This window comes from Notolepis coatsorum (assembly GCF_963971535.1).
Source record: "Notolepis coatsorum genome assembly, chromosome: 5".
NCBI lineage: Eukaryota > Metazoa > Chordata > Actinopteri > Aulopiformes > Paralepididae > Notolepis > Notolepis coatsorum.
In genome coordinates, this window is record NC_140169.1 from 94,670,859 (window position 1) to 94,697,411 (window position 26,553).

A 26,553-nucleotide genomic window follows, 5' to 3' on the forward strand; every position below is an offset into this window, starting at 1 on the left:
AAAACGCCAGCTGGCCAGGGAGACTGCGGCCACAAAACAAACTCTGACCGCAGTTCTGAACTGTTCCCTTCTCCCACAGGTTTTAAAATATCCATCTCAAAAAGTGTTCCTGTATTTGTATTGAGTCGAGGGACTCCCTTGTGTCCCTGGGATTGGCCAAAGACTGTATGATTGGCTGTGAAATTGACCAATTGCCAAGCAGTCTCTGAGGCGCTGCATTGGAATGTAAAGATCACCAGACCTCCAGTGGTCGGAGCGTTTGTTAGATGTGTTAAAGTAACACAGGCTGTCTTGTTTGTGTCAATAACAGTAATACAAATGTAAGTCTGCTTGTTTTAAGTAGTCTCACACAGCCAGACCTATATAACACCACACTAGGTTTAGCTCTGTACCGGCGCAGGGAAGATGTTTGGCAGAACACATTATAATCGCACACTAAGGGGGAAAAAAACGCTATGGGTCGCAACGATTTTTGAAAGTTTCTTCAAAGCGGATAGGGACCAACTAGCCTAGCTGTTGGCCAGAACCACCTCTCCCTAGCGGTCCGTATCTGCTTCCATTCATTTGTACTCTGGAGAAGACGATAAGCAGTAACATTTCCCATAATGTCGGCATGTTCCTTTAACTACTTTGTGTGTTCAGTTAGAAATTACACATCCTGTTTTAACCCTCTAAAGCGACATAGACCAAGATAGCCTGGATATAGTGTTATATATTTTTCGATTTTTGCCAATTCTGAGCTTATTCTTTGAGTCAGTATCAAGCGTTATACCTTTTATGATTCAGGGGAACTGTATTTCTGGTGCAGTGGCAAGTCACCATCATACATTGCCTTTGTGTGAACATACAATATTTGACATAACGGTTATATTTAGGTGTTTTGAACCTCCATTGAAATTAGATTTTCATTCAAGCTGCACAATATAATATATATTGTCAAATCAATTGAAATTGAAATCGGTAGGCTACTTCAAACCATAGCATCTAATCCTTTACGATGATCGTCATCATCACTGTTCCAGAGTCCTTTTAATTTATATTTTCTGGATCATCCTCAACATCCACAACAAGTTCCAATGCTCATTATTATACCTCTTGTCGTGTCTTTTTGCCATTTTGTTATAAAACCAGCGTGTGTCTGACTGACGGCTGAAGTATAGAGACACATTTTCCATTGGTCCTCCCGACTAAAAGCTCATTGACAGATCAATATATATGCAAATTAGATGCAGCCTGCATTAGGAAAGAGAGAAATATAGATATGTCAAGATTCTAGGCCTTACTTCCGCTAGTCAGCCTGTGGGGGGCGACGGAGAGATACACTTTCAATTTCAGATACAATAAAGCTAGTCTTTATCACACGGTTCCAAAGATATTTAATGTTTTGCAAAACATATAAGTGTCTAGTGTCTCGTGAGCGCAACACTCAGCTTTAGAGGGTTAACAAGTTTAGTTTTAGGAGTGCATACTGACGGTGGGACTACGTGCCACTAGCCTTCCGCTCAACTCGGAAATGTATCTTTGGCTCGGAGAGGAGCTCCGTGTTGACAGTGTGGACATGGGGAGATTCAAATCAATAAACTGTCGGGAGTTCTCGTGGACTGAGGCACATACTGTATAGAGACAGAGATGGAGCAACCATGTGACCAATACTGGAGAATCGTTACTTCCTCTTTAGACATCACAGTGGACCAGAGATATACAGTGCAGTCTTTTAGTTTGTTTTGTCTCTGTTAGGGCTGACCCCTATAAGTCGATTAGTCGACTAATCGGTCGAAAGGAGCCGTAGTCGACTGGCCAACCTCTTAGTCTAATATATATAAAAAAGCGTGGCTAACGCTAATGGCACGCATACCAGAGGCTAATTGCCTACGAAAACAGGCACAGAGGCACTGAAAGAGGATTTCACCCATCTAATGAACACACTATAGACTAGACAAATATCAAGATGTATCCATCAGTGGACCAATTGCATGCTTTTGCAGAGGACAAGAAGCCTTCAGTCGACTCCTTCAGACATTAAGCACCCCCCACAGCCCAAATGGAATGATAAAAAATAAAAATAAATAATAATAATTAAATTTAAAAATATTATACTTTTTTTATTATATATATTTTTTGGTCGACCAATAGTCGACTAACGGCAAATTTTGGCCAATCATAGTCGACCATCCAAATCCTTAGTCGGGGACAGCCCTAGTCTACTACCGCACACTGGGTTTGAAATGGAATGACGACGCTGCAGTCAAAGGTCAGACTCTCAGCTTCAACTCGAGGGTGTTTACATTCATGAACCGTGTGGGAACTGTTGCTCTTATTATACACAGTTAAAACAGTCATTTTAACCCCTTAAGCCACAGCGGTCCAGTACCAAATATACCAAGCTGTCAAATGTAGCCAAGAGTAAAGACCCTAACCCTATCAAAACAGCAGTCAAAGTGTATATTTTCTGCAGTACGTTTGTTTACCAATGAATAAATATGAGTTTATAAATCTCAGCGCATTGAGTCGGAAACCCGGCGGTTATTAACACTTTGAGAGCCAGTCCGTGTTTTCCTTTTTACCCCCTTGAATGCCCAAATCCACTCCAATGTTAACTTAATATCGCCTAATCTATGTTTTAAATTATGGCTATGTGTCTAATCTGACCGTCGCTTATCAAAGACTCATTTTCCAGTCAACATTGTCATGGCAGATTGTTTTTTTATCGCTTCATTTCCGTTTGATAGCATTTTGAAAATCACTCGTTTCCACGGAAAAAACAACCCATTCTATGATAATCGCCTTTTACTGGAATATTCTAGAACGTTGTCATTTGTCGGCCTATTTATGAATAGTTTTCAAATAAACGCTAGATGATCGATAGTATATGTGTGCGCACGCACGCTCGTGTCGCGCGCTGATAATCGCTGCTCTTATTTCCTGATGGCTTTTACAGTCAAAACAGCTATATCACATATAGGGGAAACGCTTTTATATCCGTGAAAACGAGTCTGATTATCCTAAGACTGATAACATAGATTCCTTACCTGAGGTCGGATGGTATCCAAATGGATTATTCCAATTCCTGATCACCAGTCGAAAAAATCGATAATTGTATTGATCCACCGTGTGTACAGTAGAACACATAATCCCGCTGCTCTTCAAGCTCCGGAGTGATGCCAGTCGATGCCGGCTGCGTGAGTGAGACGTAAAATGTGGAGTCAGAAATCATTTCTCCCATTCACTTTCATTGAGTCCAATCCAAAAGGGTGATTTACCATCTGGGAGACGATAGGGGGCGCTTTTTTCACATCTGAGAGCCTGGGGTGACTGGATATCCAACGGTAGGCTCGCTTGATGCAATATGATTTCAGATCGCTAATAAAAAAATAAATAAAAAAAAATGAATATTCTCGGGCGTGGGCATTCAACCCGCGGGGGGTAAACCCGAGAAACCTCGGGTGTGGCATCCAAAGTGTTAATGCGAGGAAATCGTGCAGTGATACGCGAGTGGTAAGACCAAGGTGCTGATGGTGGATTTGAAGAGAATACAGCAGGGGACACTGTTAAAAAAAGGCGAAGCAGCGCCTCTACCACCTAAGACAACTCAGGAAATTCAGAGTATCAGGGAAGATACTCCGGTCCTTCTACTCTGGCGCTGTGGAGAGCATCCTGACTGGGAACATCACTGCCTGGTTTGGCAACTGCACTGCCAAGGACAGGAAGGCTCTACAGAGAGTAGTGCGCTCAGAAGAGCATACTACGGGTATTGCACTACCACCCCTGCAGGACTTATACAACAGGAGGTACAAATCCAGAGCCTGCAGAATAATAAAGGGCCCTCACCACCCCAACAAAAATCTGTACTATAAAGCTATTTGTTGCTTTAAAGGAACACGCCAACATTATGGGAAATGTGCTTACCGTCTTCGCCAGAGTCAAGACAACAAGAAGAAGATGGTTACCAATTGCGTTCAGTAGAAAGATAACCGGCTGCAAGCTAGCCTAGCTTAGCACAAATTAATGGAAGCAGATACGGACCACTACCCTAGCTTAAAACTCCTGGAAAGGTGTTTTTGGCCAACAGCTAGGCTAGCGGGTCCGTATCCATTTCCATAAATTTGTGCTAAACTAGGCTAGCTTGCAGCCGGATAGCTTTCTACTGAATGCAGAGAGAGAGGACATTGGTATCTATCCTCTAGTCTGACTCTGGAGAATGATGTTGGCTTTTAACCTCATAGATAGATTATCTGTTGGGAACATGTTTCCACACCCTGTACGCGCGCACACGCACACGCACACACACACACACACACAAAACAGCCAAGGATCATCAATCAAACACAGAACGTAGCCACAGGGAAAAACAAGAGTAATGTCATAATTATTGTTCCATTTCAAATCCAATGTGCTGGAGTCCAGAGCCAGACCAAGAAACCATGTCTGACTAACCTGATGGACTGGCTACTGGAGGAGGTAGAGACAGATGGACAGTTTAACGGTTTAATGTAAGTGACATTATGAAGTGATATCACACACACAAACTATAATAACTATTGTGGAAAAACAAAGTCATAACAAATTGTGATATGATATGGTAATGAGAGAGAGAAACAGAGAGAAAGAGAGACATACATAGAGAGAGAGAGAGAGAGAGAGAGAGAGAGAGAGAAAGAGAGAGCGAGAGAGCGAGAGAGAGAGAGAGAGAGAGAGAGAGAGAGAGAGAGAGAGAGAGAGCGAGAGAGAGCGAGAGAGAGCGAGAGAGAGCGAGAGAGAGAGAGAGAGACACACACACACACACACAGAGAGAACACAGACATACCTCTTGGCCCAGCGGGGCCCCGGTCTCCTCTCTCTCCCAGGGTGCCGTTGACCCCCACCGACCCCTCCATCCCCCGAGGACCTGGCATGCCTTTTTCCCCTGAAAACCCTGAACCACACACACACACACAATGGATTTCAGTAAACAGGGTATATGGCTTGCTTTAGTCGCTTAAAAACGATAGTCCGCTCCTTGGCCAAAACATCAGTCTTTATCTCTGTCTCGGGCACGGTTCCTATTTCACTATATTACCTCATCAGTGCTTAGAGCACAGAACACAACACTCTAACTTACCATCTTTAGATAATAAAGTACTCAAAACCTCTGCTGTCTTTATCCAGTCAATGGCAACCAGGAAGAGACAGGAGACCTAATTACAATTAAGTCCCTCAGTTTTGGAAAGCAGTCAACTTAAGAGAAAAACAAGACCTCTAATTCAATACCCGCTTATATTAGTAAGATAATATATCGAGAGAATGAAAGAGAATATATCAGACTTGATCTTAATGTTGATATACTGTACAGTAGACACTGATTGTGTGAGTTCCGTGGATCACACCCTGTCAATTCTCCTTCAGTCTCTTTTTACATGATGAAGTATTAGACAATCTCCAATCTCCAATCCATAGATCCCAGGACCTCTACTGGTGAGGATAATTTGGACTTTTTCTAAAAGTGGCTGCTTCTTTAATTACAGAGCAATTGACGCATATTTTTTATCTTTCTATCGCAACAGGAAGATTCCCTAGTGTCTGGAAATCTGCCCATGTGAACCCGTTACATAAAGGTGGTGTAAGAGATTATCTAAACAACTACCATCCTATCTCCAAGTTACCCTGCTTAGCGAAAGTCTTGGAGTCTTTAGTGAATAATCAACTTAAGTCCTTTCTCTCAAATCACTATTTACTAAGCCCACACCAATCCAGGTTCAGAGCCAATCATAGCACATTATCAGCCATCTCTTTAGTTACTAATGATATAATATCCGCTTTAGACAAGAAGAAACACTGTGCTGACCTCTTTATTGATCTCTCAAAAGCGTTTCATACAGTAGATCACCTTTTCCTCTAAAAATTATTAGCTACTATTGGTTTGGATAGAAATGCATATGATTGGTTCCAAGATTATCTGTCAGGGAGACGTCAGTGTATAAAGTGGGGTTATGCCCGATCAAAATTTTTATCAATAACTAAAGGTGTGCCACATAGTTCAATTCTAGGTCCTGTCCTCTTCACTATTTATATTAATGATATTGTGTCTTCACTGAATGGTTGTCAAGCCCATCTGTATGCAGATGATAGTGTATTGTATTGCTGACTCTGTACAATTGGTCATTGAGAACTTACAACTTTCCTTTATTACCCTCCAGGAAGCACTTATTCAACTTAAATTGGTTCTTAAGTTATTTATTTATATATTTTTTACCCAGGGACAGTGCACATTAATCAACATCTTCAGTTTCCACATCAATGTAAATGTGCCATAATTAGCTAATGAGCTAGTAAATGCGCTAGTAATGCTAGTAAAACTAAATTGATGCTGTTTTCTTGAGCCAGAAACATTGAATATGATGGTTTACACATATCTACCCTAAGTGGTTCTAGCATTGAGAGAGTCACTGAATATAAATATGTTGGTGTGTGGCTCGATGAGAAATTTACATTTAAATTCCATGTGGACAACCTTGCCTCCAAGTTTCCTATACAGAAACGGAACCGGCTTTCCTTTGATTAGTAGGACGAGAGTTGTCGAAGCAGTTTTCTTATCAGTCCTGGACTATGGTGATGTAATTTATAGGCATGCTGCGGCCTCAACCCTTAACTCCTTGGACTATGTATAACACCCTGCCCTCAGATTAATCTCTAATGATAGAACACTGTGTCCTTTATGAGAAGGTTGGTTGGTCCTCGCTGATGGAGAGGTGCAGCAAACACTGGTATTTGTTCATGGAATGAGCTCCAACAGTCCTTTAAAGCTTGAGATTCTTCTGTTGCAGAGTTTAAAACCTTGATCTCCACCCAGATAGCAAAAGGTGTTAATTCAATGTTGATTTATGGTCACAATGCTTGATTTTTGGTTAAGGTCGACGATTGATGTTGAATCACCCATTAACCGCTAAAGCAATTGAGTAATGTTGAAAACATATCATTGAATCAATATTGTTTTGTGGTTGCATTTTAATGATTGAAATGCCAATATCTAATAAATGTTGAATCAACGTATGGCTGCTGCTCAACGTATGCTGTCGTCATTGTCTCATCACCCAGACTGCACTGCACTTGTGCCCCGCCTCCCAGAATGCACCTGTGCGGCAGCTTCCTGGCAGCTAGCTACCTCATGTCTCCATTGTCTCTCTGCATGGTGAGTACTGCATGGCAATAATGTCGATTATGTTGTATGTTGTATGTTGTATGTATGCTTTCGATTGCAAACGCCAGTGGAGTAGTGCCGTGTTCGTTTTTACATGGTAGAGAATATTATATTAACAGTTATGCATGCCTGCTAGCTGAAGCTAATTTAGCTAGTAGCGTTAGCAGTTAGCTATAATGTTTCTTGATTTTGGTGTTTAGTGATATCCACCTGTTGCATATAAGAATATAAGAGGCCAGGTATCAACGTTAGCTCCCGGAACGATAGCCAGTTAGTTAGCACCAGCCAGGTATCAACGTTAGCTCCCGGCTAACTGGCTATCGTTCCGGGAGTTAACGTTGATACCTGGCAACATTGAATTAACGTTTTTAAAATCAAACGTTTTCAAGTATTATTATCACTACTATGTCACAAATACATGTAGAATGTAAAACGTTAGGTTGGCAATAGTTTAGCAATAGGTTAAAAGTGAGTTTATATCATTTTACGTTTTTTTTTCAACTCGCGTTTTTGACCCGGAAGCGGAAATGAAAATGTTGAACGATCAGAATTGGAATCTTTTTGCGGCCATTTTCAAGAGGACCTCGCTAGCTATCTGCCAGTGTTGAAATTTCACCAAACTACACTTCCTGTGGTCCGCTATGGTCGTTCAAAGTTCGGCGTTCTGAATGAAACATATCAATAATTGTTATGATTCGCGATAATAAGCTACAAAAGGTAACGTTTTTGACAAATATTGAAACGCAGTCAGTTTCTCCACACTATTGTAATCATGTAGGAATAATTAGATCTGAAATTAGTTACAAAATGATTACACTGTGGGAGAAATAAAAAAGTACAGTCGATTACATTAAATATCAGTATATGTTATTATGCACGCTTGGTGATACTATATCCAAATTGAACTCGGCCATTTGAAAGATACTATATGTATATATATATAAATGTGCGAATTGGCTATAATAAGGTAATGTATAAGCATATATTCTATATTCTATAATAATATTTCAAATTGCATTGGTCCGGATGGGAGAATTCAGTACTGTATATACAAAACCTTCAATTTGATCATATTCCCTTTATTAATGTCCTTAGATCTTTTGTACACAGTTTTTTAAGTTTGGTCATTATTATCATGGTTTTATTCACTGTCAAAGATGAAAAGAAAAATCATAATTCATATTTTCCTTTGTTTCATCAGAATTTAAGCAAGCCTAGTAATAGACACAATATTTCTGACACTGAGAATACATTCATTGAGGTCCATAGATGTTCCTAGATACCAAGAATATGCAAATAGCCCTTGTAGAAGTGGAGCAATATTCCATTTACCTAGGTATACATTTTTACTGATTTTCACCTGGGGTGGAACAGGTTAAACTGTTAAATGGTCATTTTAAAACTAATATAAGAAATTAATGTATAGTGGTATATTTATGAGGGGAAAGCATATTTGCAACAACTTTTAACATTTATACAGGTAGGTTATTGATAACTAATTCTGTTATGAGTGTCATATTACAGTGACATTCATACAGTATCCTTTGATTTCACATAATTTAATTATTATTTCACAATAAAATGCTGTAATCAAAATCCTCTGTAATATCACATCAGATTTTGTAATCTCACAATAACATAGCAATATTTCACATTTAATTATTATTTCACAATAATAGTAATCAAAATCGAAAGACCATTTGCATATTATTGGTATCTAGGGACATCTATGGACCTCAGGGAATGTATTCACATTGTCAGAAATATTGTGTCTATTGCTTATTTTTATAACGTGATTTTTTTCTGTGGCTTATCTAAATACTAATTTGATGCTATGACTATGTTTATATCGCTATATGCTTCATCTCCCCTTTAAAGTGGAAATGAAGCAGTGCGATAAATACATATTCATAGCATCACATTAGTATTTAGATAAGCCACAGAAGAAGTCACGTTATAAAAATAAGCAGTTTCTAAGAAAAAACGATTTGTTGTGTACATTTCTGAAGCATTTAGCATTATGGGCGCGGCCATTTTGTTGCTGACGTCATACCGTGGGTTGGGTGTATACACTCTGGTTAGCTGCCTATAGTGAATGGGTCAGTCAGCAAATAAAATGTTGCCTACAAAACAACGGGACCGCGGTGGTTCTGTTTGTATTGCTCCTGGCTGTTCAAACTAATTTTACCATGTGAGAGAGAGGAAAGTTGGTTAATTTCCACAAACTACCAGTGAAAAAAACAGTGTTGTTGACATGTTGGCTCGGGCTGGCTGCACTCAGGCGGCGCGACCAGCCTGTTGGACAGGGAAGGAGGATCTGCAGAGAACACTTCATTGCCTCGGATTATGTTGTTGGGGTGGGATGTTTGTCCAGAAGACCACTAATCAGCTGAAGCCGGACGCGGTTCCCTCGGTCTTCGACAGACAGACCGGCGTTAGCTCTCGGGAGCGATCGCTAGCTAGTTGGCACCAGCCGGGGCCCGGCGTTAGCTCTCGCTAGCTAGTTAGCGTTAGCAACCGGAGCGTCGCGGAGCATTCAGCCTGCTGGCTACACAGCTTGTCGTTGTGCTGGAGCCTGGAGCCAGCTACCGTTAGCTTGCAGAGGCTCCAGCACACCGACAAGCTGTGTAGCCAGCAGGCTGAATGCTCCGCGACGCTGGTTGAAGTGGGTCTAGGTAGCCAGCAGGCTGAATGCTCCGCGACGCTCCGGTTGCTAACGCTAACTAGCTAGCGAGAGCTAACGCCGGGCCCCGGCTGGTGCCAACTAGCTAGCGATCGCTCCCGAGAGCTAACGCCGGTCTGTCTGTCGAAGACCGAGGGAACCGCATCCGGCTTCAGCTGATTAGTGGTCTTCTGGACAAACATCCCACCCCAACAACATAATCCGAGGCAATGAAGTGTTCTCTGCAGATCCTCCTTCCCTGTCCAACAGGCTGGTCGCGCCGCCTGAGTGCAGCCAGCCCGAGCCAACATGTCAACAACACTGTTTTTTTCACTGGTAGTTTGTGGAAATTAACCAACTTTCCTCTCTCTCACATGGTAAAATTAGTTTGAACAGCCAGGAGCAATACAAACAGAACCACCGCGGTCCCGTTGTTTTGTAGGCAACATTTTATTTGCTGACTGACCCATTCAATAGGCAGCTAACCAGAGTGTATACACCCAACCCACGGCATGACGTCAGCCATGACGTCAGCAACAAAATGGCGGCGCCCATGTTGAAAACAGGGATATTATATTATATTTTTCAGACAAATAAGATAGATTTCACATTTGATTATAGAACCCTGTCTTACACAAGGTACACAACAAACAAACTAGGATCACATTGCTCACTGCTTCATCTCCACTTTAAGCTTAGGCACTCTTTCGAAGTTGGTTAAGGTTAGAGTTTGTCTTAGAGCATGGCGATAGAACGCCAGGTAGTTTGCAGGCTGTTTGGCGTGCCACTGGTCCTGCTAATGTTGAATGAATGAATGAAAACTTTATTTAACAGATTGCAGAAGGGGTACAATACAGTATGGCTCAATACACACAATTGTTAAGGGGATGCAGACCAGAGAAAGACGTTTTTGTCTCGTTTACATCAGGGTCCCCCATTTTCAATTCATAGTGACATTTATGACATACACATGATGACATTTATGTCTCCCCACTTTTTTCTTTCTTTTTCCAGAATCACGTACCAGTTTCAAGAAGCCGCACGTTGCAGCAATTGAAGCAAAGACCTGTTCTAGCCAAGTAAATACCACAATTTATGTACCATTACATTGACTATATAGTTAGACGTTTGGTTATATGCATGGTATTTTCTAATGAACAATATAACAATAATATAATAATGGACTCTCTTGATATTGATCAAAATGTAGAATTATGCAAGCGTTTCACCCTGCACATTGCAATGCAGCACATTAATCAGGACCCTCCCCCCTTTTTTCTTTCTTTTTCCAGAATCACGTACCAGTTTCAAGAAGCCGCACGTTGCAGCAATTGAAGCAAAGACCTGTTCTAGCCAAGTAAATAGCACAATGTATGTACCATTACATTGACTACAGCACCTCATCACTATGTCATCTTATTCTCGGGCTAAAAGACGTAGAGTCAACAAATTACTGAGAGAGACAGAGCAGGCTATCCTCACTGATTATAAGTTAATTGTTGCTGCTAATTCAAGGACAAACCATCACTCTTTAGAGAACTACAACACCCCATCTGGTGTTTCACAGCGTAGACAGATGGCCGGCGATGACGGGCAGCTTATGAAAGGCAAGTCTATTGGACATGGTGTAATTCCTCGTGTGATTTGCTGCTTATTTTTATTTCTCACTTAATGATTTTAACTCTTCTTCTGAAGACCTTACCATCCAGAAGAATAATTCAATGCTGGCTGAATTACTTGTCGTGGTGAAGGATCTATCGAGAGATGTGCAGTTCATCAAGACCGAGTTGGCTGAGGGCAACATATCTGGTGGGACCAGGGGACACGGCGTGGCCACCACAACCACTATGCTCCCCTTCCAGCTGCCAATCGCCAGTGAACAAGACTTCAATGAGGCAGAATCATTACTGATGGAGCAATCAGTCCGTCAAAAGATGGTAATTTATTGAACTGCATTCATTTATCAAATGTAGATCGTTTCAGTGTGGTCTTGTTCAGGGGAAAAATGTGTTTAGCACTTTCTAGTTCAAAACGTGTTAGAGCTTGTATATTTGCTATTTATGAAACGTTTTGAAATTGTTCAAATATACCGTTTACATATGGACAGGAGGGTTAATGTGGTTAAACCTAATGACTGGCATGGGCTGGAATATCAGTGCATGCATAAAGTGTGTGTATAAACAAGTTGGTTGCTCTGTGTTCATAAAATAAACGTTATGCTGTTTCTAACGCAGGGCCTTCATTTTCTTCTCTCTGATTTAGATTTCTCGCCTGGCTTTGGTAGGAGGCACCAATTCAGAGAACCTGATCAGACTGATGTTGAAAACTGCTATGACCAACGCCCTGGCCAGTGGGTTCAACTGGGCTGGAAAGAAAGACAAGCGTTGTTCAGAAAGCAAGAAGCCATTCAAGCACACCACACTACAAGCCTGCATGTTTGGTGAGCTTCCTCCCCTGCAAACTACTTCATAGGTTAAGTTTAGGTAGTGAGGTGGTGATGCTGGTGATGCTGGTGATTCAGAATATAATTATGCTGTTGCAAAAACTTAAAAAAAAAGTGTTATGTTGGAATAAAGTGATGAAAGTGCAACCTATAAGAAATGGACAATGTAATTGAGCTTTAGAGGTGCATGGATACACATTGTATTGCCTAGATGGTGTCAGGCTAGGCCAGGGGTGGCCAACCCGCGGCTCGCGAGCCGCATGCGGCTCTTTGCCCGTCAATGTGCGGCTCTTCCATCCATAAAAAAAAAAAAAAAAAAAAAAAAAAAAAAAAAACATTTTTTTTAAATTTTTTTTTACTTTTTTTACTTTTTTTTTTACTTTTTTTTTTTTTTTTATGTCACTCATTCCATAAGGACGTAGAATAAACATTTACAATTTTTTTTTTAAATGGTCCATTTGCATGTTCTTGGTATCTGAATCTACATGTAGGGACATATATGGATCAGTGTCAGAAATAGTGTGTCTGTTACTAGGCTTGAGTAAATTGTAATGAACCAAAGGAGAATATCAATTCTATTTAAAAAAAAAAGATCTTTGACTGTAAATAACACCATGCTAAAATTGACCAGACCTGAAAAATCTAAGCAAATGAATAAAGGGAAGATGATTAAACAGAAGGTTTTGTAGATACAGTACTGAATTCTGCCATCTTTTTTATAATGTAAATTTCTCCACCATTCTTCATCATATTGCAACACCGTTTTTTGCAAGACGTTCACAGAAAGGTAGAGAAACTAACTGCGTTCTGTTTTATGGCAATAACGTTCAGGTTTGTGGGAGATAATCCCAAAAAATAAGAGAAATTAAAAAGTAAATCCAGAAGTCAGATGATTGACAGGGGCTGGTGTGAGCTGGGTAGGGTAGTTTTTCGAAATTTGAAAGCCCTGAGTCTCTTCCTTCAAAAGACTACACTCACTTTTGGCTGTGCCACTTCCTCCTGTCAATATGCGCCGGTTTCCGACTCAATGCCCTGAGATTTCTATAATCTTATATTTCACTAATAACAGTTAAAATAATTGGTAAACAAACATAATGCTGAAAATATACACTTTTACTGTATATCTCGGGCTTAAGAGGTTAACCCTGTGAGGCCCAAATTAAAAAGAAATTAGCAACTTCAGAGGCCAGAGGGTGGGACATATAAACACATTTACTATCAAATAGCATTGTGAGGCTGAACAACAGGACCAATTGACTATACATGTGCTTAAAGGGGAACTATCTTATAAATGGCTTTTTTCAGTGTTTACCATTGTTTCTTAGCTATGTGGACTTATATTAATAGGATATATGTCTCTAATTCTCATATTGGCGAATTCTTCCAATTCTCCTCTCACAATATTCACCCTCACTGAACTGAGTCATCTGAAAATGTGCATATCTGTGATGTCAGAGATTTCTCAGCTGCATAATAATGTGGCAGTTGATGTGGCAGTTGGCACCAGGCCACACAGTGGTTGGAGCCCAGCCTCAAAACGGCTTAAGATCTTGAGGTAGAAAAATGCGGTTTTTAGTACTTGATTAGAAATACAAAACAATGCATTTTTTTTGAAAAAAACCTAGGTGTTCCATAGACTCACAGGAATTGTGTAAAAGTGCCCAAATAGTGAAAGAAATAGTAAAATAGTTCCCCTTTAACATTTTTTAAATAAACATTATTTTTTTAAATGGCTAAAAGTGATTTTGTAATTTTGCAACCGTGGGTCTCACAGGGTACTTTTAACCCTGTGAGGCCCAAATAAAAAAGACATTAGCAACTTCAGAGGCCAGAGGGTGAGACCTATAAACACATGAAGGGTGTCGTGACTGAAAAAAAAGGTTGAGAAACGCTGGTATATGGTGTGGCTCTTTGTGGTACCACAGTAATTTTTTTGTGGCTCTTAGTCTCTGACTGGTTGGCCACCCCTGGGCTAGGCGATTGCTTAATTCTCTTTCCTGTCCAGTCTAACTGGATGCTGACTGTAGCTTGTTACTGTAGACCTACAGAGTGAGTAATTGAGTGATTAAAAAAAATCGCACTTGTGTGAAGTGAGGGCCGGGTGCTCTTATCATCGTACATCATCTCACCCACCTCTCTTCCTCCCTTTTTTTATTTTTGTGTCTATCAGCTGCTGCTCGACAGTTTGACCCCAAGCTGACCGACCAGGACTACAGCGAAACTGTCAAGAAGTGGCTTCGTTATGCGCCAGACCGGGAGGGAGGCATCTCAAGGAACCGAAGTGACCCAAACTTAAGTCAAGCGAACCAGAGTCAAACTTAGGGTACCCCAGCACAGCACAGCACACACACACTGTTTCCCTGGTTCATACAGTACAAGGAATTACCCTGGCATCTACTTGAATGACTTATGCTGCTTCAGCCTGTTCTTGGAACCGAAGTGACCCAAACTTAATTGTCAAGCGAACCAGAGTCAAACTTAGGGTACCCCAGCACAGCACAGCTACCCCAGCACAGCACAGCACACACTGTTTCCCTGGTTCATACAGTACAAGGAATTACCCTGATGGACACTGTTCTTCCATGGACGGCATCTACTTGAATATGCTGCTTCAGCCTGTTCTTGGAACCGAAGTGACCCAAACTTAATTGTCAAGCGAACCAGAGTCAAACTTGGGGTACCCCAGCACACTGTTTCCCTGGTTCATACAGTACAAGGAATTACCCTGGACACTGTTCTTCCATGGACGGCATCTACTTGAATGACTTATGCTTCAGCCTGTTCTTGCAGTGTTTATTTTTTTAATTTTTAATTTTAACCTTTATTTACCCAGGGTAGGTTCGCTGAGCACAGATGCTCTTTTTCAGCTACGCCCTGCTTCACATTCACAGAGTTCCATTCACACCTGGGAGCTGCCCAGGCCTAACAAAATTAATAGTTGGTTTCAGGTTGCCGACCGACCCTGCCGATTTAGGTGCGACCCAATATATTTTATGAGTTTTTAGAAAAAAAAAGAAAAAAAAGAAAAAAAACGTTTTTTTTTTTTTTTTTTTTTTAATAAAGTTTCATAGAAATCTTAGTCAAACATTTAGTATTATGGATATTAAACATGCTGGCAGAGTACATGCATCCATGTTGTTGTGAACATGTTAATTAAATAAAGAAATTCCCTATCCATAGTCGCCGTGGGAAAGAATAATAAAAAAAAAAATAAAAAAAAAATTCCCTACCTACCCATGGCCAAACTGACAACCAACCTGAAACCAACTATTCATTTTGTTAGGCCCCAGTACAACCACAGTCTGACACTGTTGGCCACTGAGCAACTCCACTGGAGCAGTTTGGGGTTTAGTGCCTTGCTCAAGGGCACTTCAGCGGTTGGTGTTAAGGGTATGGGAGAGAGTTATATGGGAGAGAGTTATAGAAACATTAGGGGTGTAACGGTACACAAAATCTACGGTTCGGTACGTACCTCGGTTTTGAAGACATGGTTCGGTATTATTTTCGGTACAAGGGGGGGGGGGGGGGGGGGGGGTAATCCAAAAAAAATTGCTTTTCATTTATCTATTTATTTAACTGTATTAAACAATATAAAACGAATTGGCCATAATTGACTGAGCAAACTAATGCTTACTGCTGTAACCTACTAATAACACTTAAGTAAATCTGAAGATTATTATATAGCAGATGCCTTGGAGGATAAGTCGTGGACAACTGTAGATCATCTAAGCTCCACTGTGTTTAAATTCAAATCCTATGCCATTGTTTATATTTAACCCTTGTGTCTGAAAACGAAAGTATTATACTCTTATTAGGGGACTAAATTGAAAAACTCCATAAAAAGATTATGTTGAAATAATTTCCCACTTTCTTTTCCATAAATATTTTATTCAACTTCAGCCCTGATCATAACCATTTTTTATATTTTTGTAATGAAATACTCCCACTTTTCTGAAAAGAGTTGTTAAATATGACAAAAAAAAGAATATGTGGTGGTTATGATCGGGCTGAAGTTGAATAAACAATTTATGAAGAGTAAAAAAAAAAATACAAGATAATTAAAAGATTATGCCACATATCATGTTGGCTCATCACTGCAAAGTTATCAAACAAATACGAATCTGATCAGACACAAGGGTTAAGTTGTTGTTCCCTTTCTAATTTCCTCAAACATCTAGTCTAGTTAATGTGATCAATATTATTTGACAATTGATGCTTTTTGTTGGACATTTCAGTCAGTAGTGAGCTCATACTTTGAGCTCATAAATTTATAGTTAAAATGATTGCAATCTTGTCTTCGTTGTGCATGAATGCGTGTGCTCACCACACACAATATGTGTGTCACTATTCTGGCAGTGGCTATATTGTTAATGAAAGCCTGTTATAAGGTCTGTTATTTGTTTTTTGTAAAGTTTTAGTCACTGGAAGTTCTCATACCCTAGAAAAAAAAAATTCATTTTAAAAGCCATGTTGTCATTTTTGTTCACACATTTTTGGAAATATGGTCATATAAGAATTTTATTATTATTTATTTAACAATAGTGTGTTTAACAGCAGGAAAAAAACATGTAATGTTATGATGTATACATATCAGCAGCAATATTTTAATGTAAAATGTACATTAATCAGTATTGATTCCTTAACTTTACAAGTTACAAGTAGATGTACAAGTTACAAATGTACAAGTAGAGTACCATTTAGATTATGGTTGAATAAACATTGATGTCTAACATTGATTCAATATAAAATCAACTAAAATGTGCATGTAGATTACCATTTAGATTATGGGTGAATAAACATTGATGTCTAACATTGATTCAATATAAAATCAACTAAAATGTGCATGTATATTACCATTTAGATGATGGTTGAATCAACATTGATATAGTATCAGCTATGGTTGACACCTAACGTTGATTCAACGTTAGGGTCATAGACAACGATCTATATAATTTAGATGTCAGGCTTCAACATAGATTCAATATTTCTGCTGAACCCTATTTCAACGTTGATTCACTCATTTTTTGCTATCTGGGCAACCATTGTCAATCAAGTTGTACATGTTTTAATGAGTTGTCATCCTCACTTGTCTTATTGTTATGATTTTATACGCTGTGTGATTTTATATGCCTTTTTTTGCTTAACTCTGTATGTACACTCAGCTGATAGAGTTGTGCCATTCCTGATGACTTGTCGTGCAGAACTTGTAAGTCTCTTTGGATAAAAGATTTTTTTTTTTTTTACAATTTTTTATGTTGATTTAGAATTCGAATGTCAACATTATGAACGAAGCTTCGAACTATTCGGTACAGCCCTAGCATGTTTTGATATTGTCAATTATCTCACTTTTACTAGGTGACTTTTACTGTGACTAACTGAAATATGCCCAAAAAAAATAGGAAAATGGACTTACTGTAGGGACGTTTTTTAATCAAAGGGCAGCAGAGACAAGTGATACAGGGACACAGGTAAGGTCTGGCTTAGTGATTATAATAGTGCAGTTCAGCATTCAGTAACCCATACTTTTTGTGAATGTGTTTTTGATACTACATTCTGTTGAACACACCTCAAAACCGTACCTAAGGAAAATTGGCTCAATTGCAAGAAAAGTAATAGACAGTTATGATATTACATTCTGCATAATTCGTATGCAAAATATTGTGGTTCCCTGCTTTAGTCTGTTGACACATTTCTATACTAAAAATGCTTGCCCTTCACCCCCCCCCCCCCCCGCTCCATCCTCGCCATACCTTGCCTTTTACTGAAATGACACCACTGCCGTCAGCTTCGAGTCACTTCCGGCTCTCGACATGAACGGTCGCAGAATATCCAGCTCTTGCTGTTCCCATGGAAAGCAACAAAAACGAAAATCTACAGTCCCATTGTGACTTTTACCTGTTGAATGGCTCGGAGAGGAAACATCCGGCTATTGGAGCGGCAACTATTCACAGGCTGTTGACGGCGAATCCCGAAAGAAAGAAACAACCCCCGACAGGCAATTTTGATAGAAAATCAATGTTTTTATTGTATTTGCTCCTGTCTGGAGACATCCATCAGAACCCAGGACCTGTTTTAACACGCCAACAGGCGAAGAAGCAACAGCTCATCCTCACACCGTCGCCGGCCGACGACAGCGTCAACAACATCAACGCAGCTTCCACTACAGACAGCAGATGCACCAACCGACCAGCAGGCGGCGACATCCCCTCACCGAAGCCCATGCAGAGGAGCCGAGAGGCGAGAGGGAGAGAGCTTGTAAATATGGGACACAGATCAGCGCGGGACGAGATCACCAGGGACCCGCTGGTTGACTCGGCTAGCCCCGCCAGGCCAGGTAGGCTACCCGGGCCAGGACAAAGGACAGACCCACCCCCCCTCCCCCACAACGGAGGGCCTCCAGACACATCTGAGGACAGCAACCAGCCCCCCCCCCCCACGTCGCAGGCTTTCACACCGACCAAACACACCAGCAGAGGACAAAGGATCATTCCCATCCCCCCTCCTAACATCAATGAACACAGGACCCCATCCCCCCCTCCCGCCACAAGATCAACCACACACCACAGTGGAAAATCACTTTGAACTTGATGACATTAATGAAATAACAAACTCAAATGGACTTCACATATTTCACTTAAACATAAACAGCTTGAAACCCAAACTGGCTGAAATCAGACATTTGTTTTTAAACGGTAAGGCTAATATATTATGTTTCACAGAAACAAAACTTGACTCATCTGTTCAGGATCCAGAGATAGAAATCAAGGACTATTCAATCGTCAGGAGGGATAGGAACCAGTATGGAGGTGGTGTCTGTGTGTATATACACAAAGATACCAAATTCAGCAACCTTACTGACCTTAACCATGACGAGATTGAAACTGTATGGATTGAAATCTTATTTGAAAGGGCAAAATCAGTACTAATAGGCACAATCTATAGACCACCAGAACACAGTGGCTTCTATGACTCACTTGATGGATGCTTAACTGGGGTGGAGGGCGTAGAAAAAATCCTTATTAACGTTCCAAATAACGTTGGAGCTCACGCGAATCAATAAAGAACAGAAAGCCAAAATATTCGAGATGGAATATCAAAAACGCAGGCTGAATATTCGTATTGTCGGTCTGGACGAATCAGTGAGATGTGAAAACCCTGAAGAGTTTGCCACAGAATTACAGAAAATCTTGGGAACAGGAATCCTTCCTAAAATACCGGAGGTGGATGAGTGCTTCAGATTGGGTCCCCGCTCCATTGGCAATAACGCTAAGCCCAGAGTGATATTAGTTATACTGCGCCAAGTCAGAATAAAAGAAATGATTATGCGTGAAACTCGCAGGATGAAAGGCAATCTGAAACACATGGAGGTACCAATACACTGCTTTGAAGATTATTGTCGTGATGTAGTGGAACTGCGTGCCAAGTTCAAGACGGTGATGTCTCAACTATACCTGGGGAAATACAGACCCCTACTAATATACCCTGCAATACTTCGCGTCGTCGACAAACAAGGAGCAAAGGTTCTCCTCAACTCGCCTGAAGATGCAGCCAAATTCCTGTCTGAACAGGAGCAGAATAGTGTATAAATGGCCTTTTAAATCTCAGTTATGCAAGGTCACCATATAGTACAACCTTTAATAACCGAGGATTTGGGACAGAGAGACCTACGTGCTCAGAGTTTTTGAATGCTTTCCCCGACGTGTATATTATTGCGGACATATTGGATTTAAGATTGGAACACTCCAGAACATACTGGAACATTCAGACAATGTAAAAATGACATATTGGAATAATCTAGAACATCGAAGCATTCTTTGATATATGGAGCATTCTGGAATATCAGCAATACGTGGTCATTCATTCTACCAGAAGCCCCTCGGGGGAATAATCAACAGCTATCTAGATGCAGAACCACAGAGCCATCATAGCCGGCCGGCTGAAAGATCACTCTACACAACGATCATCGCCCACCCCGGTCGGGGGAAATGCTGCATATACGTATTTAAAAATTGTTTTTTATTAATGGGAAATAATTTCACTACTTCTCCAATTAATACTTTAGATGTTTAAGCATAGCAATGCTCTTTTAAGATCTAAGTTAATGTTCTCTTCCCTTTACCTTTTTTTTTTTTTTTTTTTTTTTCATCCGCTCTCTCTGATTTATTGAGGCTCTCTCTTCAGTTCAATACCTTCATATTATTCATGGGTTACTATAAATTACTATAAATTACAAGTTCATATAAAATGTAAGTGATTAAGGCATGACAATTGAAGCTTATTTTTGGTCTTTATTTTTAGTTTATCTCATTTAAATTTTTATTTATTTATTTTTTACGGGTAAGTGGCCAAGCCACAGTCGACATTCTACTTATGGTAGAATTTAGAGTGTTAGATCCTATGGTATACATAGGAATGTTAAGGATAATTGGATCATTCTGGGATATCCGGTGGTGCAAGGGAGAGAGTCATACGCAAAGGTTGTGTTCATGGAACACAATCCTGTACGACTCTCGGTGGGAGGGAAGGGTAGGGGATTTTTATTTGTATATGTAACTGAGGGGTACAATTCCCTGACTGTATTACTAGATATGATACTTACTACCACTACCTTTGTACTTAATATTCGGCCACCCAGTACACGGCATAAATATATTATCATAAACACTCTCACGTAGATGAAACGGATCCAACACAAATGTACGAAGTCGAAACAGGTCTTTATTTCTACACAGCGATGGTGTGTAGAACAAGCACTTAATCACTTAATTACATTTATGAATTGAAATAGTATGCACTTTTATGGCAAAGAGTATTCGTCGGTATATCAATAGAGAATGTCCAATCTCTGAAGGCGCAGGTGGTAAATATACGACCTGGAATAGTTAAGGAATAACAGCAATGATACTTTAATGATTATATACTAGATACACTAGATGGGGGTTAATCCGGTCGCTTGTAAGCCGACAGGAGTAGGAGGGGAGGGGGGGTAGAATCCGGCTGCCTCGTCCGGCCAAGGGTATCCCAGGTGAACCCACTGTAGTGCCGTTCAATGCGCCGGCGATCCTTGGACCACAGATGAAAGCAGGTGGACTCTTTGTGGGCCGGCTCTCTCCGGTCCACGGGGGAGAGACGTGAAGCGACCTCGTCTTGCAGAGCGTCTCCTCACCTTGCGTCCTCTCCAGGGGGGGGGGGTTCCAACACACGGCAGTGTCGGGGGTCTTTATCCATGGAATAATCAAAGTATACAAAGCATAATCCGTGCCTGGGAAGGCGGGCTGTCGTCGGTAGAATAATCCGGTATACAGGTCCACTCGCTCGTCGGCTCTGGGGCTCCTCGGGTGCAGCTTCACATGGGGTCAACCACCCTGGGTAAGCAGCCAGTTCTCTGCCCGAAACGATGGGGTACTGACTACGGTAGTATTCTCACCGCACGAAGCACTATATATTAACAGACTATTATTAGCTTAATAGACTACGTCCAACTCGACGATATAGTGCCAAATATGACTATTCAAATATCAATATACACGATGTCTCAATACCGATGGTAGGCGAACTTGGCCTTACTCCCACACGTGGCGTCGCGGGGAGGCTTTACGTCTGTGACTCTATTGGAGGGTAAGAAACTGGACTGAAAAGAAAGTCCTACTTTAGTAGCGCAGTATATATACGCACTATGAACAAATAGTCCCATTAGTGGTGCGGTAGCCAGATTCCTACGCGGAACTAGGACTTGTTCGTACATGTGGAGCGGTACGTTTGAACTGGGTCTGAGGGGTATGGCAGCCTGGCACCAAGGTCTCGACCAATAGTAGAATGGAGACTATTATGGGATGTTCAGTAGGCTAGAATGGATATTCAATGCATATTGTACAAGGAATATACAAGGGATATCAGGGAATATTAGAGAATATACAAATACAATTAAATATATATATATAAATAAATATATATATTCGGTTTAATCTGGCCCTTCACAACAGCCACCCCCTGAATAGGTCCCAGACCTAATCAGTTAAACAGAGACAGATTAATCGCGTTGTCTATTTACACATAAGGGTTTGCTGTAGGGGTCAGTCAACTTCACAAAGTCATAGGGTTGTAGGGTCATGGTCATCATCGATTGTGTCTGGGAGTCGAGGCAGTTCTATGAGCCTTGCCACGGGACGGGTGTAAGTGCGACCCTGGACGAGCACTTCAGCTGCTCGGACCTTGCCGTCGGCACCGGTGATCACTTTGCTTACGCGGCCGGCCGGCCACATAGCTCTGGGCAGTGATTGATCAATAATCATGACGACTGTTCCTTCTGTCAAATTGTCTCTCTCCTTTACCCACTTCTGGCGGGTCTGTAGAGACGGTAGGTAGTGCAGTAGGAAACTGTTCCAAAACTTGTCGGCTAATACTTGGCTGTACCTCCACATTCCTCGGCCGTTCGCTTCTTCAGGCCGGTACATTGTCTGGGGTAATGCAGGATCTAGCCGCCCCATCAGGAGTGTGTTGGGGGTAACTGGGTCGATATCCGCCACATCACTGGAGACATATCCGAGGGGCTTCGAGTTAAGTACTCCCTCAATCTCCGTGAAGACTGTCATTAGGACTTCTTCCGCCACAGTCTGGGCCCCAAGTACTGCGTACAGGGCTGTCTTTATGGAGCGCACTTCTCGTTCCCAAGTGCCACCGAAGTGGGGTGCGTTTGGGGGGTTGAATTGGAAATCAACCTGTGCTGGAGCGAGGTGGGTCTTAAGTTCTGGGCCCATAGCTTGGAAGCTCTCTCTCAGCTCTCTTTCGCCGCCTTTGAAGTTTGTCCCATGATCGGACAATAGGGTAGACGGTCTTCCTTTCCGTGATGTGAATCTTCGGAAGGCCATAAGGAATGAGTCTGTGCTCATGGTCGGGAGAAGCTCGATGTGTATCGCTCTGGTGGTCATGCATTTGAATACAATACCCCACCGCTTCTCGGTTCCTCTTCCTTTCTTTATGTGCAGCGGGCCAAAGCAGTCCATACCCGTTGAGTGGAATGGCTTGTCACCGATTCGGAGGCGACATGGAGGAAGGTCAGCCATCCTTGGTATGCTGGGCTGCGCGCGCCACTTGCGGCAGTCTAGACATGTTCGCTGGAAGCGTCGTACCGCCTCTCTTCCTTGTAGGATCCAGTAACGACGTCTGATTTCCGCGAAGACTCTTTCTGCTCCTGCGTGATGTACATCCTCATCGTATTTCTTTATAATCAGCTCTGTGACCTTGTGTCGGCTGTTCAATACGATCGGGTATTTAATGTCATCCGGTAGATTGGGGGCTCTGCGTAGGCGACCACCCACTCTGATGAGGGTATGAGCGTCGCTCTCGGGGGCCAGATGAATTAACCTGCTGTCGGATGGGACGGGCTTTCCTCCCTGTAGACAGGCCAATTCATCGGGGAACGAGTCTCTCTGGGCTCGCTGCAGTAGAAGCAATTCTGCTTCCTCGTAGTTAGCTGCTGACATATCAGCGGGGGACTTGCACTCCGGGTGGTACCGCAGGAATGTTCTTTGTTGTGCACTCTCTATGGACGTGCAATCGTCTATGTTAGGGTCGGTGGAGGCTACGGTGCTCAATCCACAGAACACAGACTTCTTAATTTCCACCTCCTCTGGACTTGCTTCCCTCGGGATAGGCATGGGCCACTGTCCTTCCGGGAGTCTTAGGAATGCGGGGCCGTCACTGTAGACATTGCGACGGGTGAGGTCATCCAGGGGCATCCCCCGGGTGATGACGTCAGCTGGGTTCTGTTTTGTATCAACGTAGCGCCACTCTGTTTCTCCGGTTAACTCTTCGGTTAAGTCTTGAATCTCGGTGACTCTGACTCCCACGAAGACTTTGTACTTGCATGAGTCCGATTTGATCCAGGCGAGTACCGTCGTGGAATCTGACCACAGGATTGTTCTAGACACCGGTATGGTGAGCTCACGTTGGATGAGCGTGGCTAGGTGCGCTCCGGCTAGGGCTGCGCAGAGCTCTAGACGTGGGATAGATTGTTGCTTGCGTGGGGCTATTCTCGAGCGGGCGAGGACAAATGCTGTGTAGATCTCTCCCCCCTGGTCTTGGGCCCGTAAGTAGGCTACTGATCCGTATGCGACCTCTGAGGCGTCACTGAAGACGTGTAAGTCCATTTTACATGTCTCTGGCCTCACCGTGGGTGGGAAGTAGCTTCGGCGCATATTAACGCCTGGGAGTGAGTGGAGCTCCATCTCCCACTCTCTCCAGGTGGATGCAAGGTGTGCGGGAATGGGGTCGTCCCAGCCCTGGTCCTTGTCCCACAATGCTCGTACAATCATTTTTGCCCTGGTGGTGTACGGTAGAATACATCCTAGCGGGTCATATTGTCGGGCGAGTGTTGTGTACACACTCCGTCTGGTGGTCGGCGCCGCCGCCGGCCTTCCCTGCTCCGTAGTCAGGGGCTTGTGTCTGTAGTGAAGCGAATCTGTTTTGAATCGCCACACCAATCCCAGGGTCATCTCCTGGGCTTCTCCCGGGATTGTAGCCATCCAGGTCTCGCTGCTGGCTGCCTTGTCCTCGGAGGAGAGGCTGCGCAGTACTTGCGGATCGCTGCTGGCCCACTGCCTGAGATCAAAGCCGCCTTTGATCAATGAGGCGCGGAGTTTAATCAGGAGAGCCTCGGCTTCTTCCTGGGTTGAAAGGCTTTGTAGACAGTTGTCTACGTAGAAGCTGTTCTTTACGCTGTGTCGGACCTCTTCGTCCGCTGCTGGGTCCTCTGCTACATGTTTCTGTAGTGCAAATGTCGCACAGCAGGGGCTGCACGTCGTTCCGAAGGGGAGGACTTCCCATTGGTAGATGGCTGGGTGCTCATCTCCTGGCTTCTCTCTCCATAGGAACCGTAACAGGGGCTTGTCCGCCTCTACTAATCTCACCTGCAGGAACATTCCTTTAATGTCCCCGCTGATGGCCACCTTTTCCTGGCGGAAGCGGAGTAGAATGCCGAGTAGGGAGGGGCCGAGTGTGGGACCGGGCAGTAACTCTTTATTCAGATTTTGGGATCCGATCTGGTAGCTGCAGTTAAATACTATGCGGTCTTTACCGTTGTGATGGACCTTGTGGTGGGGCACGTACCACGATTCAGTGGTCTGGTCAGCCTCTTTAATGTCCATCTTTGTGACGTGTCCCGCTGTGATGAGCTTCTCAATCTCAGCGCGGTATACACTCTCTTGGGCGGGGTTCTTGGCTAAGCGCCGCTCCGTGTTCAGCAGGTACCGTTCTGTGGCGTCTGTCTTGGCGTGGAAAGTAGGCATTCCTTCTCGCCGCAGGAGTGGCGTGGCGTATCTCAACACGCCGTTGACCGGGACTCTCTTGGTCCCTGTCTCGAGGAGGTGAATTGCGTAAATGTCATCTTTAGAGCGAATGTCTTTCTTTCCGTTCTTAAAGGGCATTTGTTCCAAGGTCCATAGCCGCTCTACGTGTTGCAGGAGTGCGGTTTCTCCCTCTGTGACTCGGGAGTGGAGACATCTAGTGGCTGTACTTCGGTTGAGAGATTTGGCGAGCGGGCCTTGGAGAGTCCATCCCAAACGGGTCTCGACTGCTGCAGGACAGCCTCGGGGTCCGGTATGAACCCGGTCTATCGGGACAATGAGGTCTGCATGGTCGGAGCCTATCAACAGGGTCGGCATAGCATTGTCTATGAGCGGGATCGGTAACTTGCGCAGATGTGCATATTTCTCCATCAGCTTGGCGACGGGGTATGTGTACCGCGACAGTCCTATTTCTTGGCTGGTGAAAGCGTCTGCAATCTGGTACCGTCGCTCAGGCTGGCCGCTTGCTGCGATAGAGAATGAGACATTCTCGCCCTTTATCGTCTTCAAATCTCGTCTTATTGTCCGAATTGTCATTTGGGTTTCGCTTCCCCGCAGCCCTAGCTGGGCCGCAGCGGAGGCGAGCAGCAGGGTCTTCTCTGACCCGTCATCGAGGACGGCGTAAGTGTCCAGGACTTTATTCTGGTAGCTTAGTGTCACACGCACTACTTTTAGGAGTACTCGGGCTCCACTGCTGCTGGCGGGATCGATGTACATGACGCTCGCTTTGCGGCTGGATGGTGCAGGTGAAGGGCGCCGTCTGTTACTGTCGTGAAGTATGTCCAGATGGGCTCCATCGCACTTGGTGCACCTTTTCTTTAAGCGGCATTCGGCTGCCATGTGTGAGCGCGCACAGCGAAAACAGCGCTTGTTGGACTTTATCCATTGACCTGCTTCCTCCGCGTTCAGCTTGGGGAAGGAGTCACATTGC

General features: G+C 42.9%; 1 protein-coding gene across 1 annotated transcript in view; it reads right to left on the reverse strand.

Moving 5' to 3' along the window:
- The window catches only part of scara5 (scavenger receptor class A, member 5 (putative)), a gene marked incomplete at its 3' end in the record, with an annotated part of 446,945 nt that overhangs the window by 156,858 nt on the left and 263,534 nt on the right, over positions 1 to 26,553 (reverse strand). Inside the window, exon 9 of the mRNA XM_084314185.1 lies at positions 4,805 to 4,912. Within this exon, the coding sequence (XP_084170311.1) occupies positions 4,805 to 4,912 (108 nt within the window). The remainder of the gene's footprint in view (positions 1 to 4,804; positions 4,913 to 26,553) is intronic.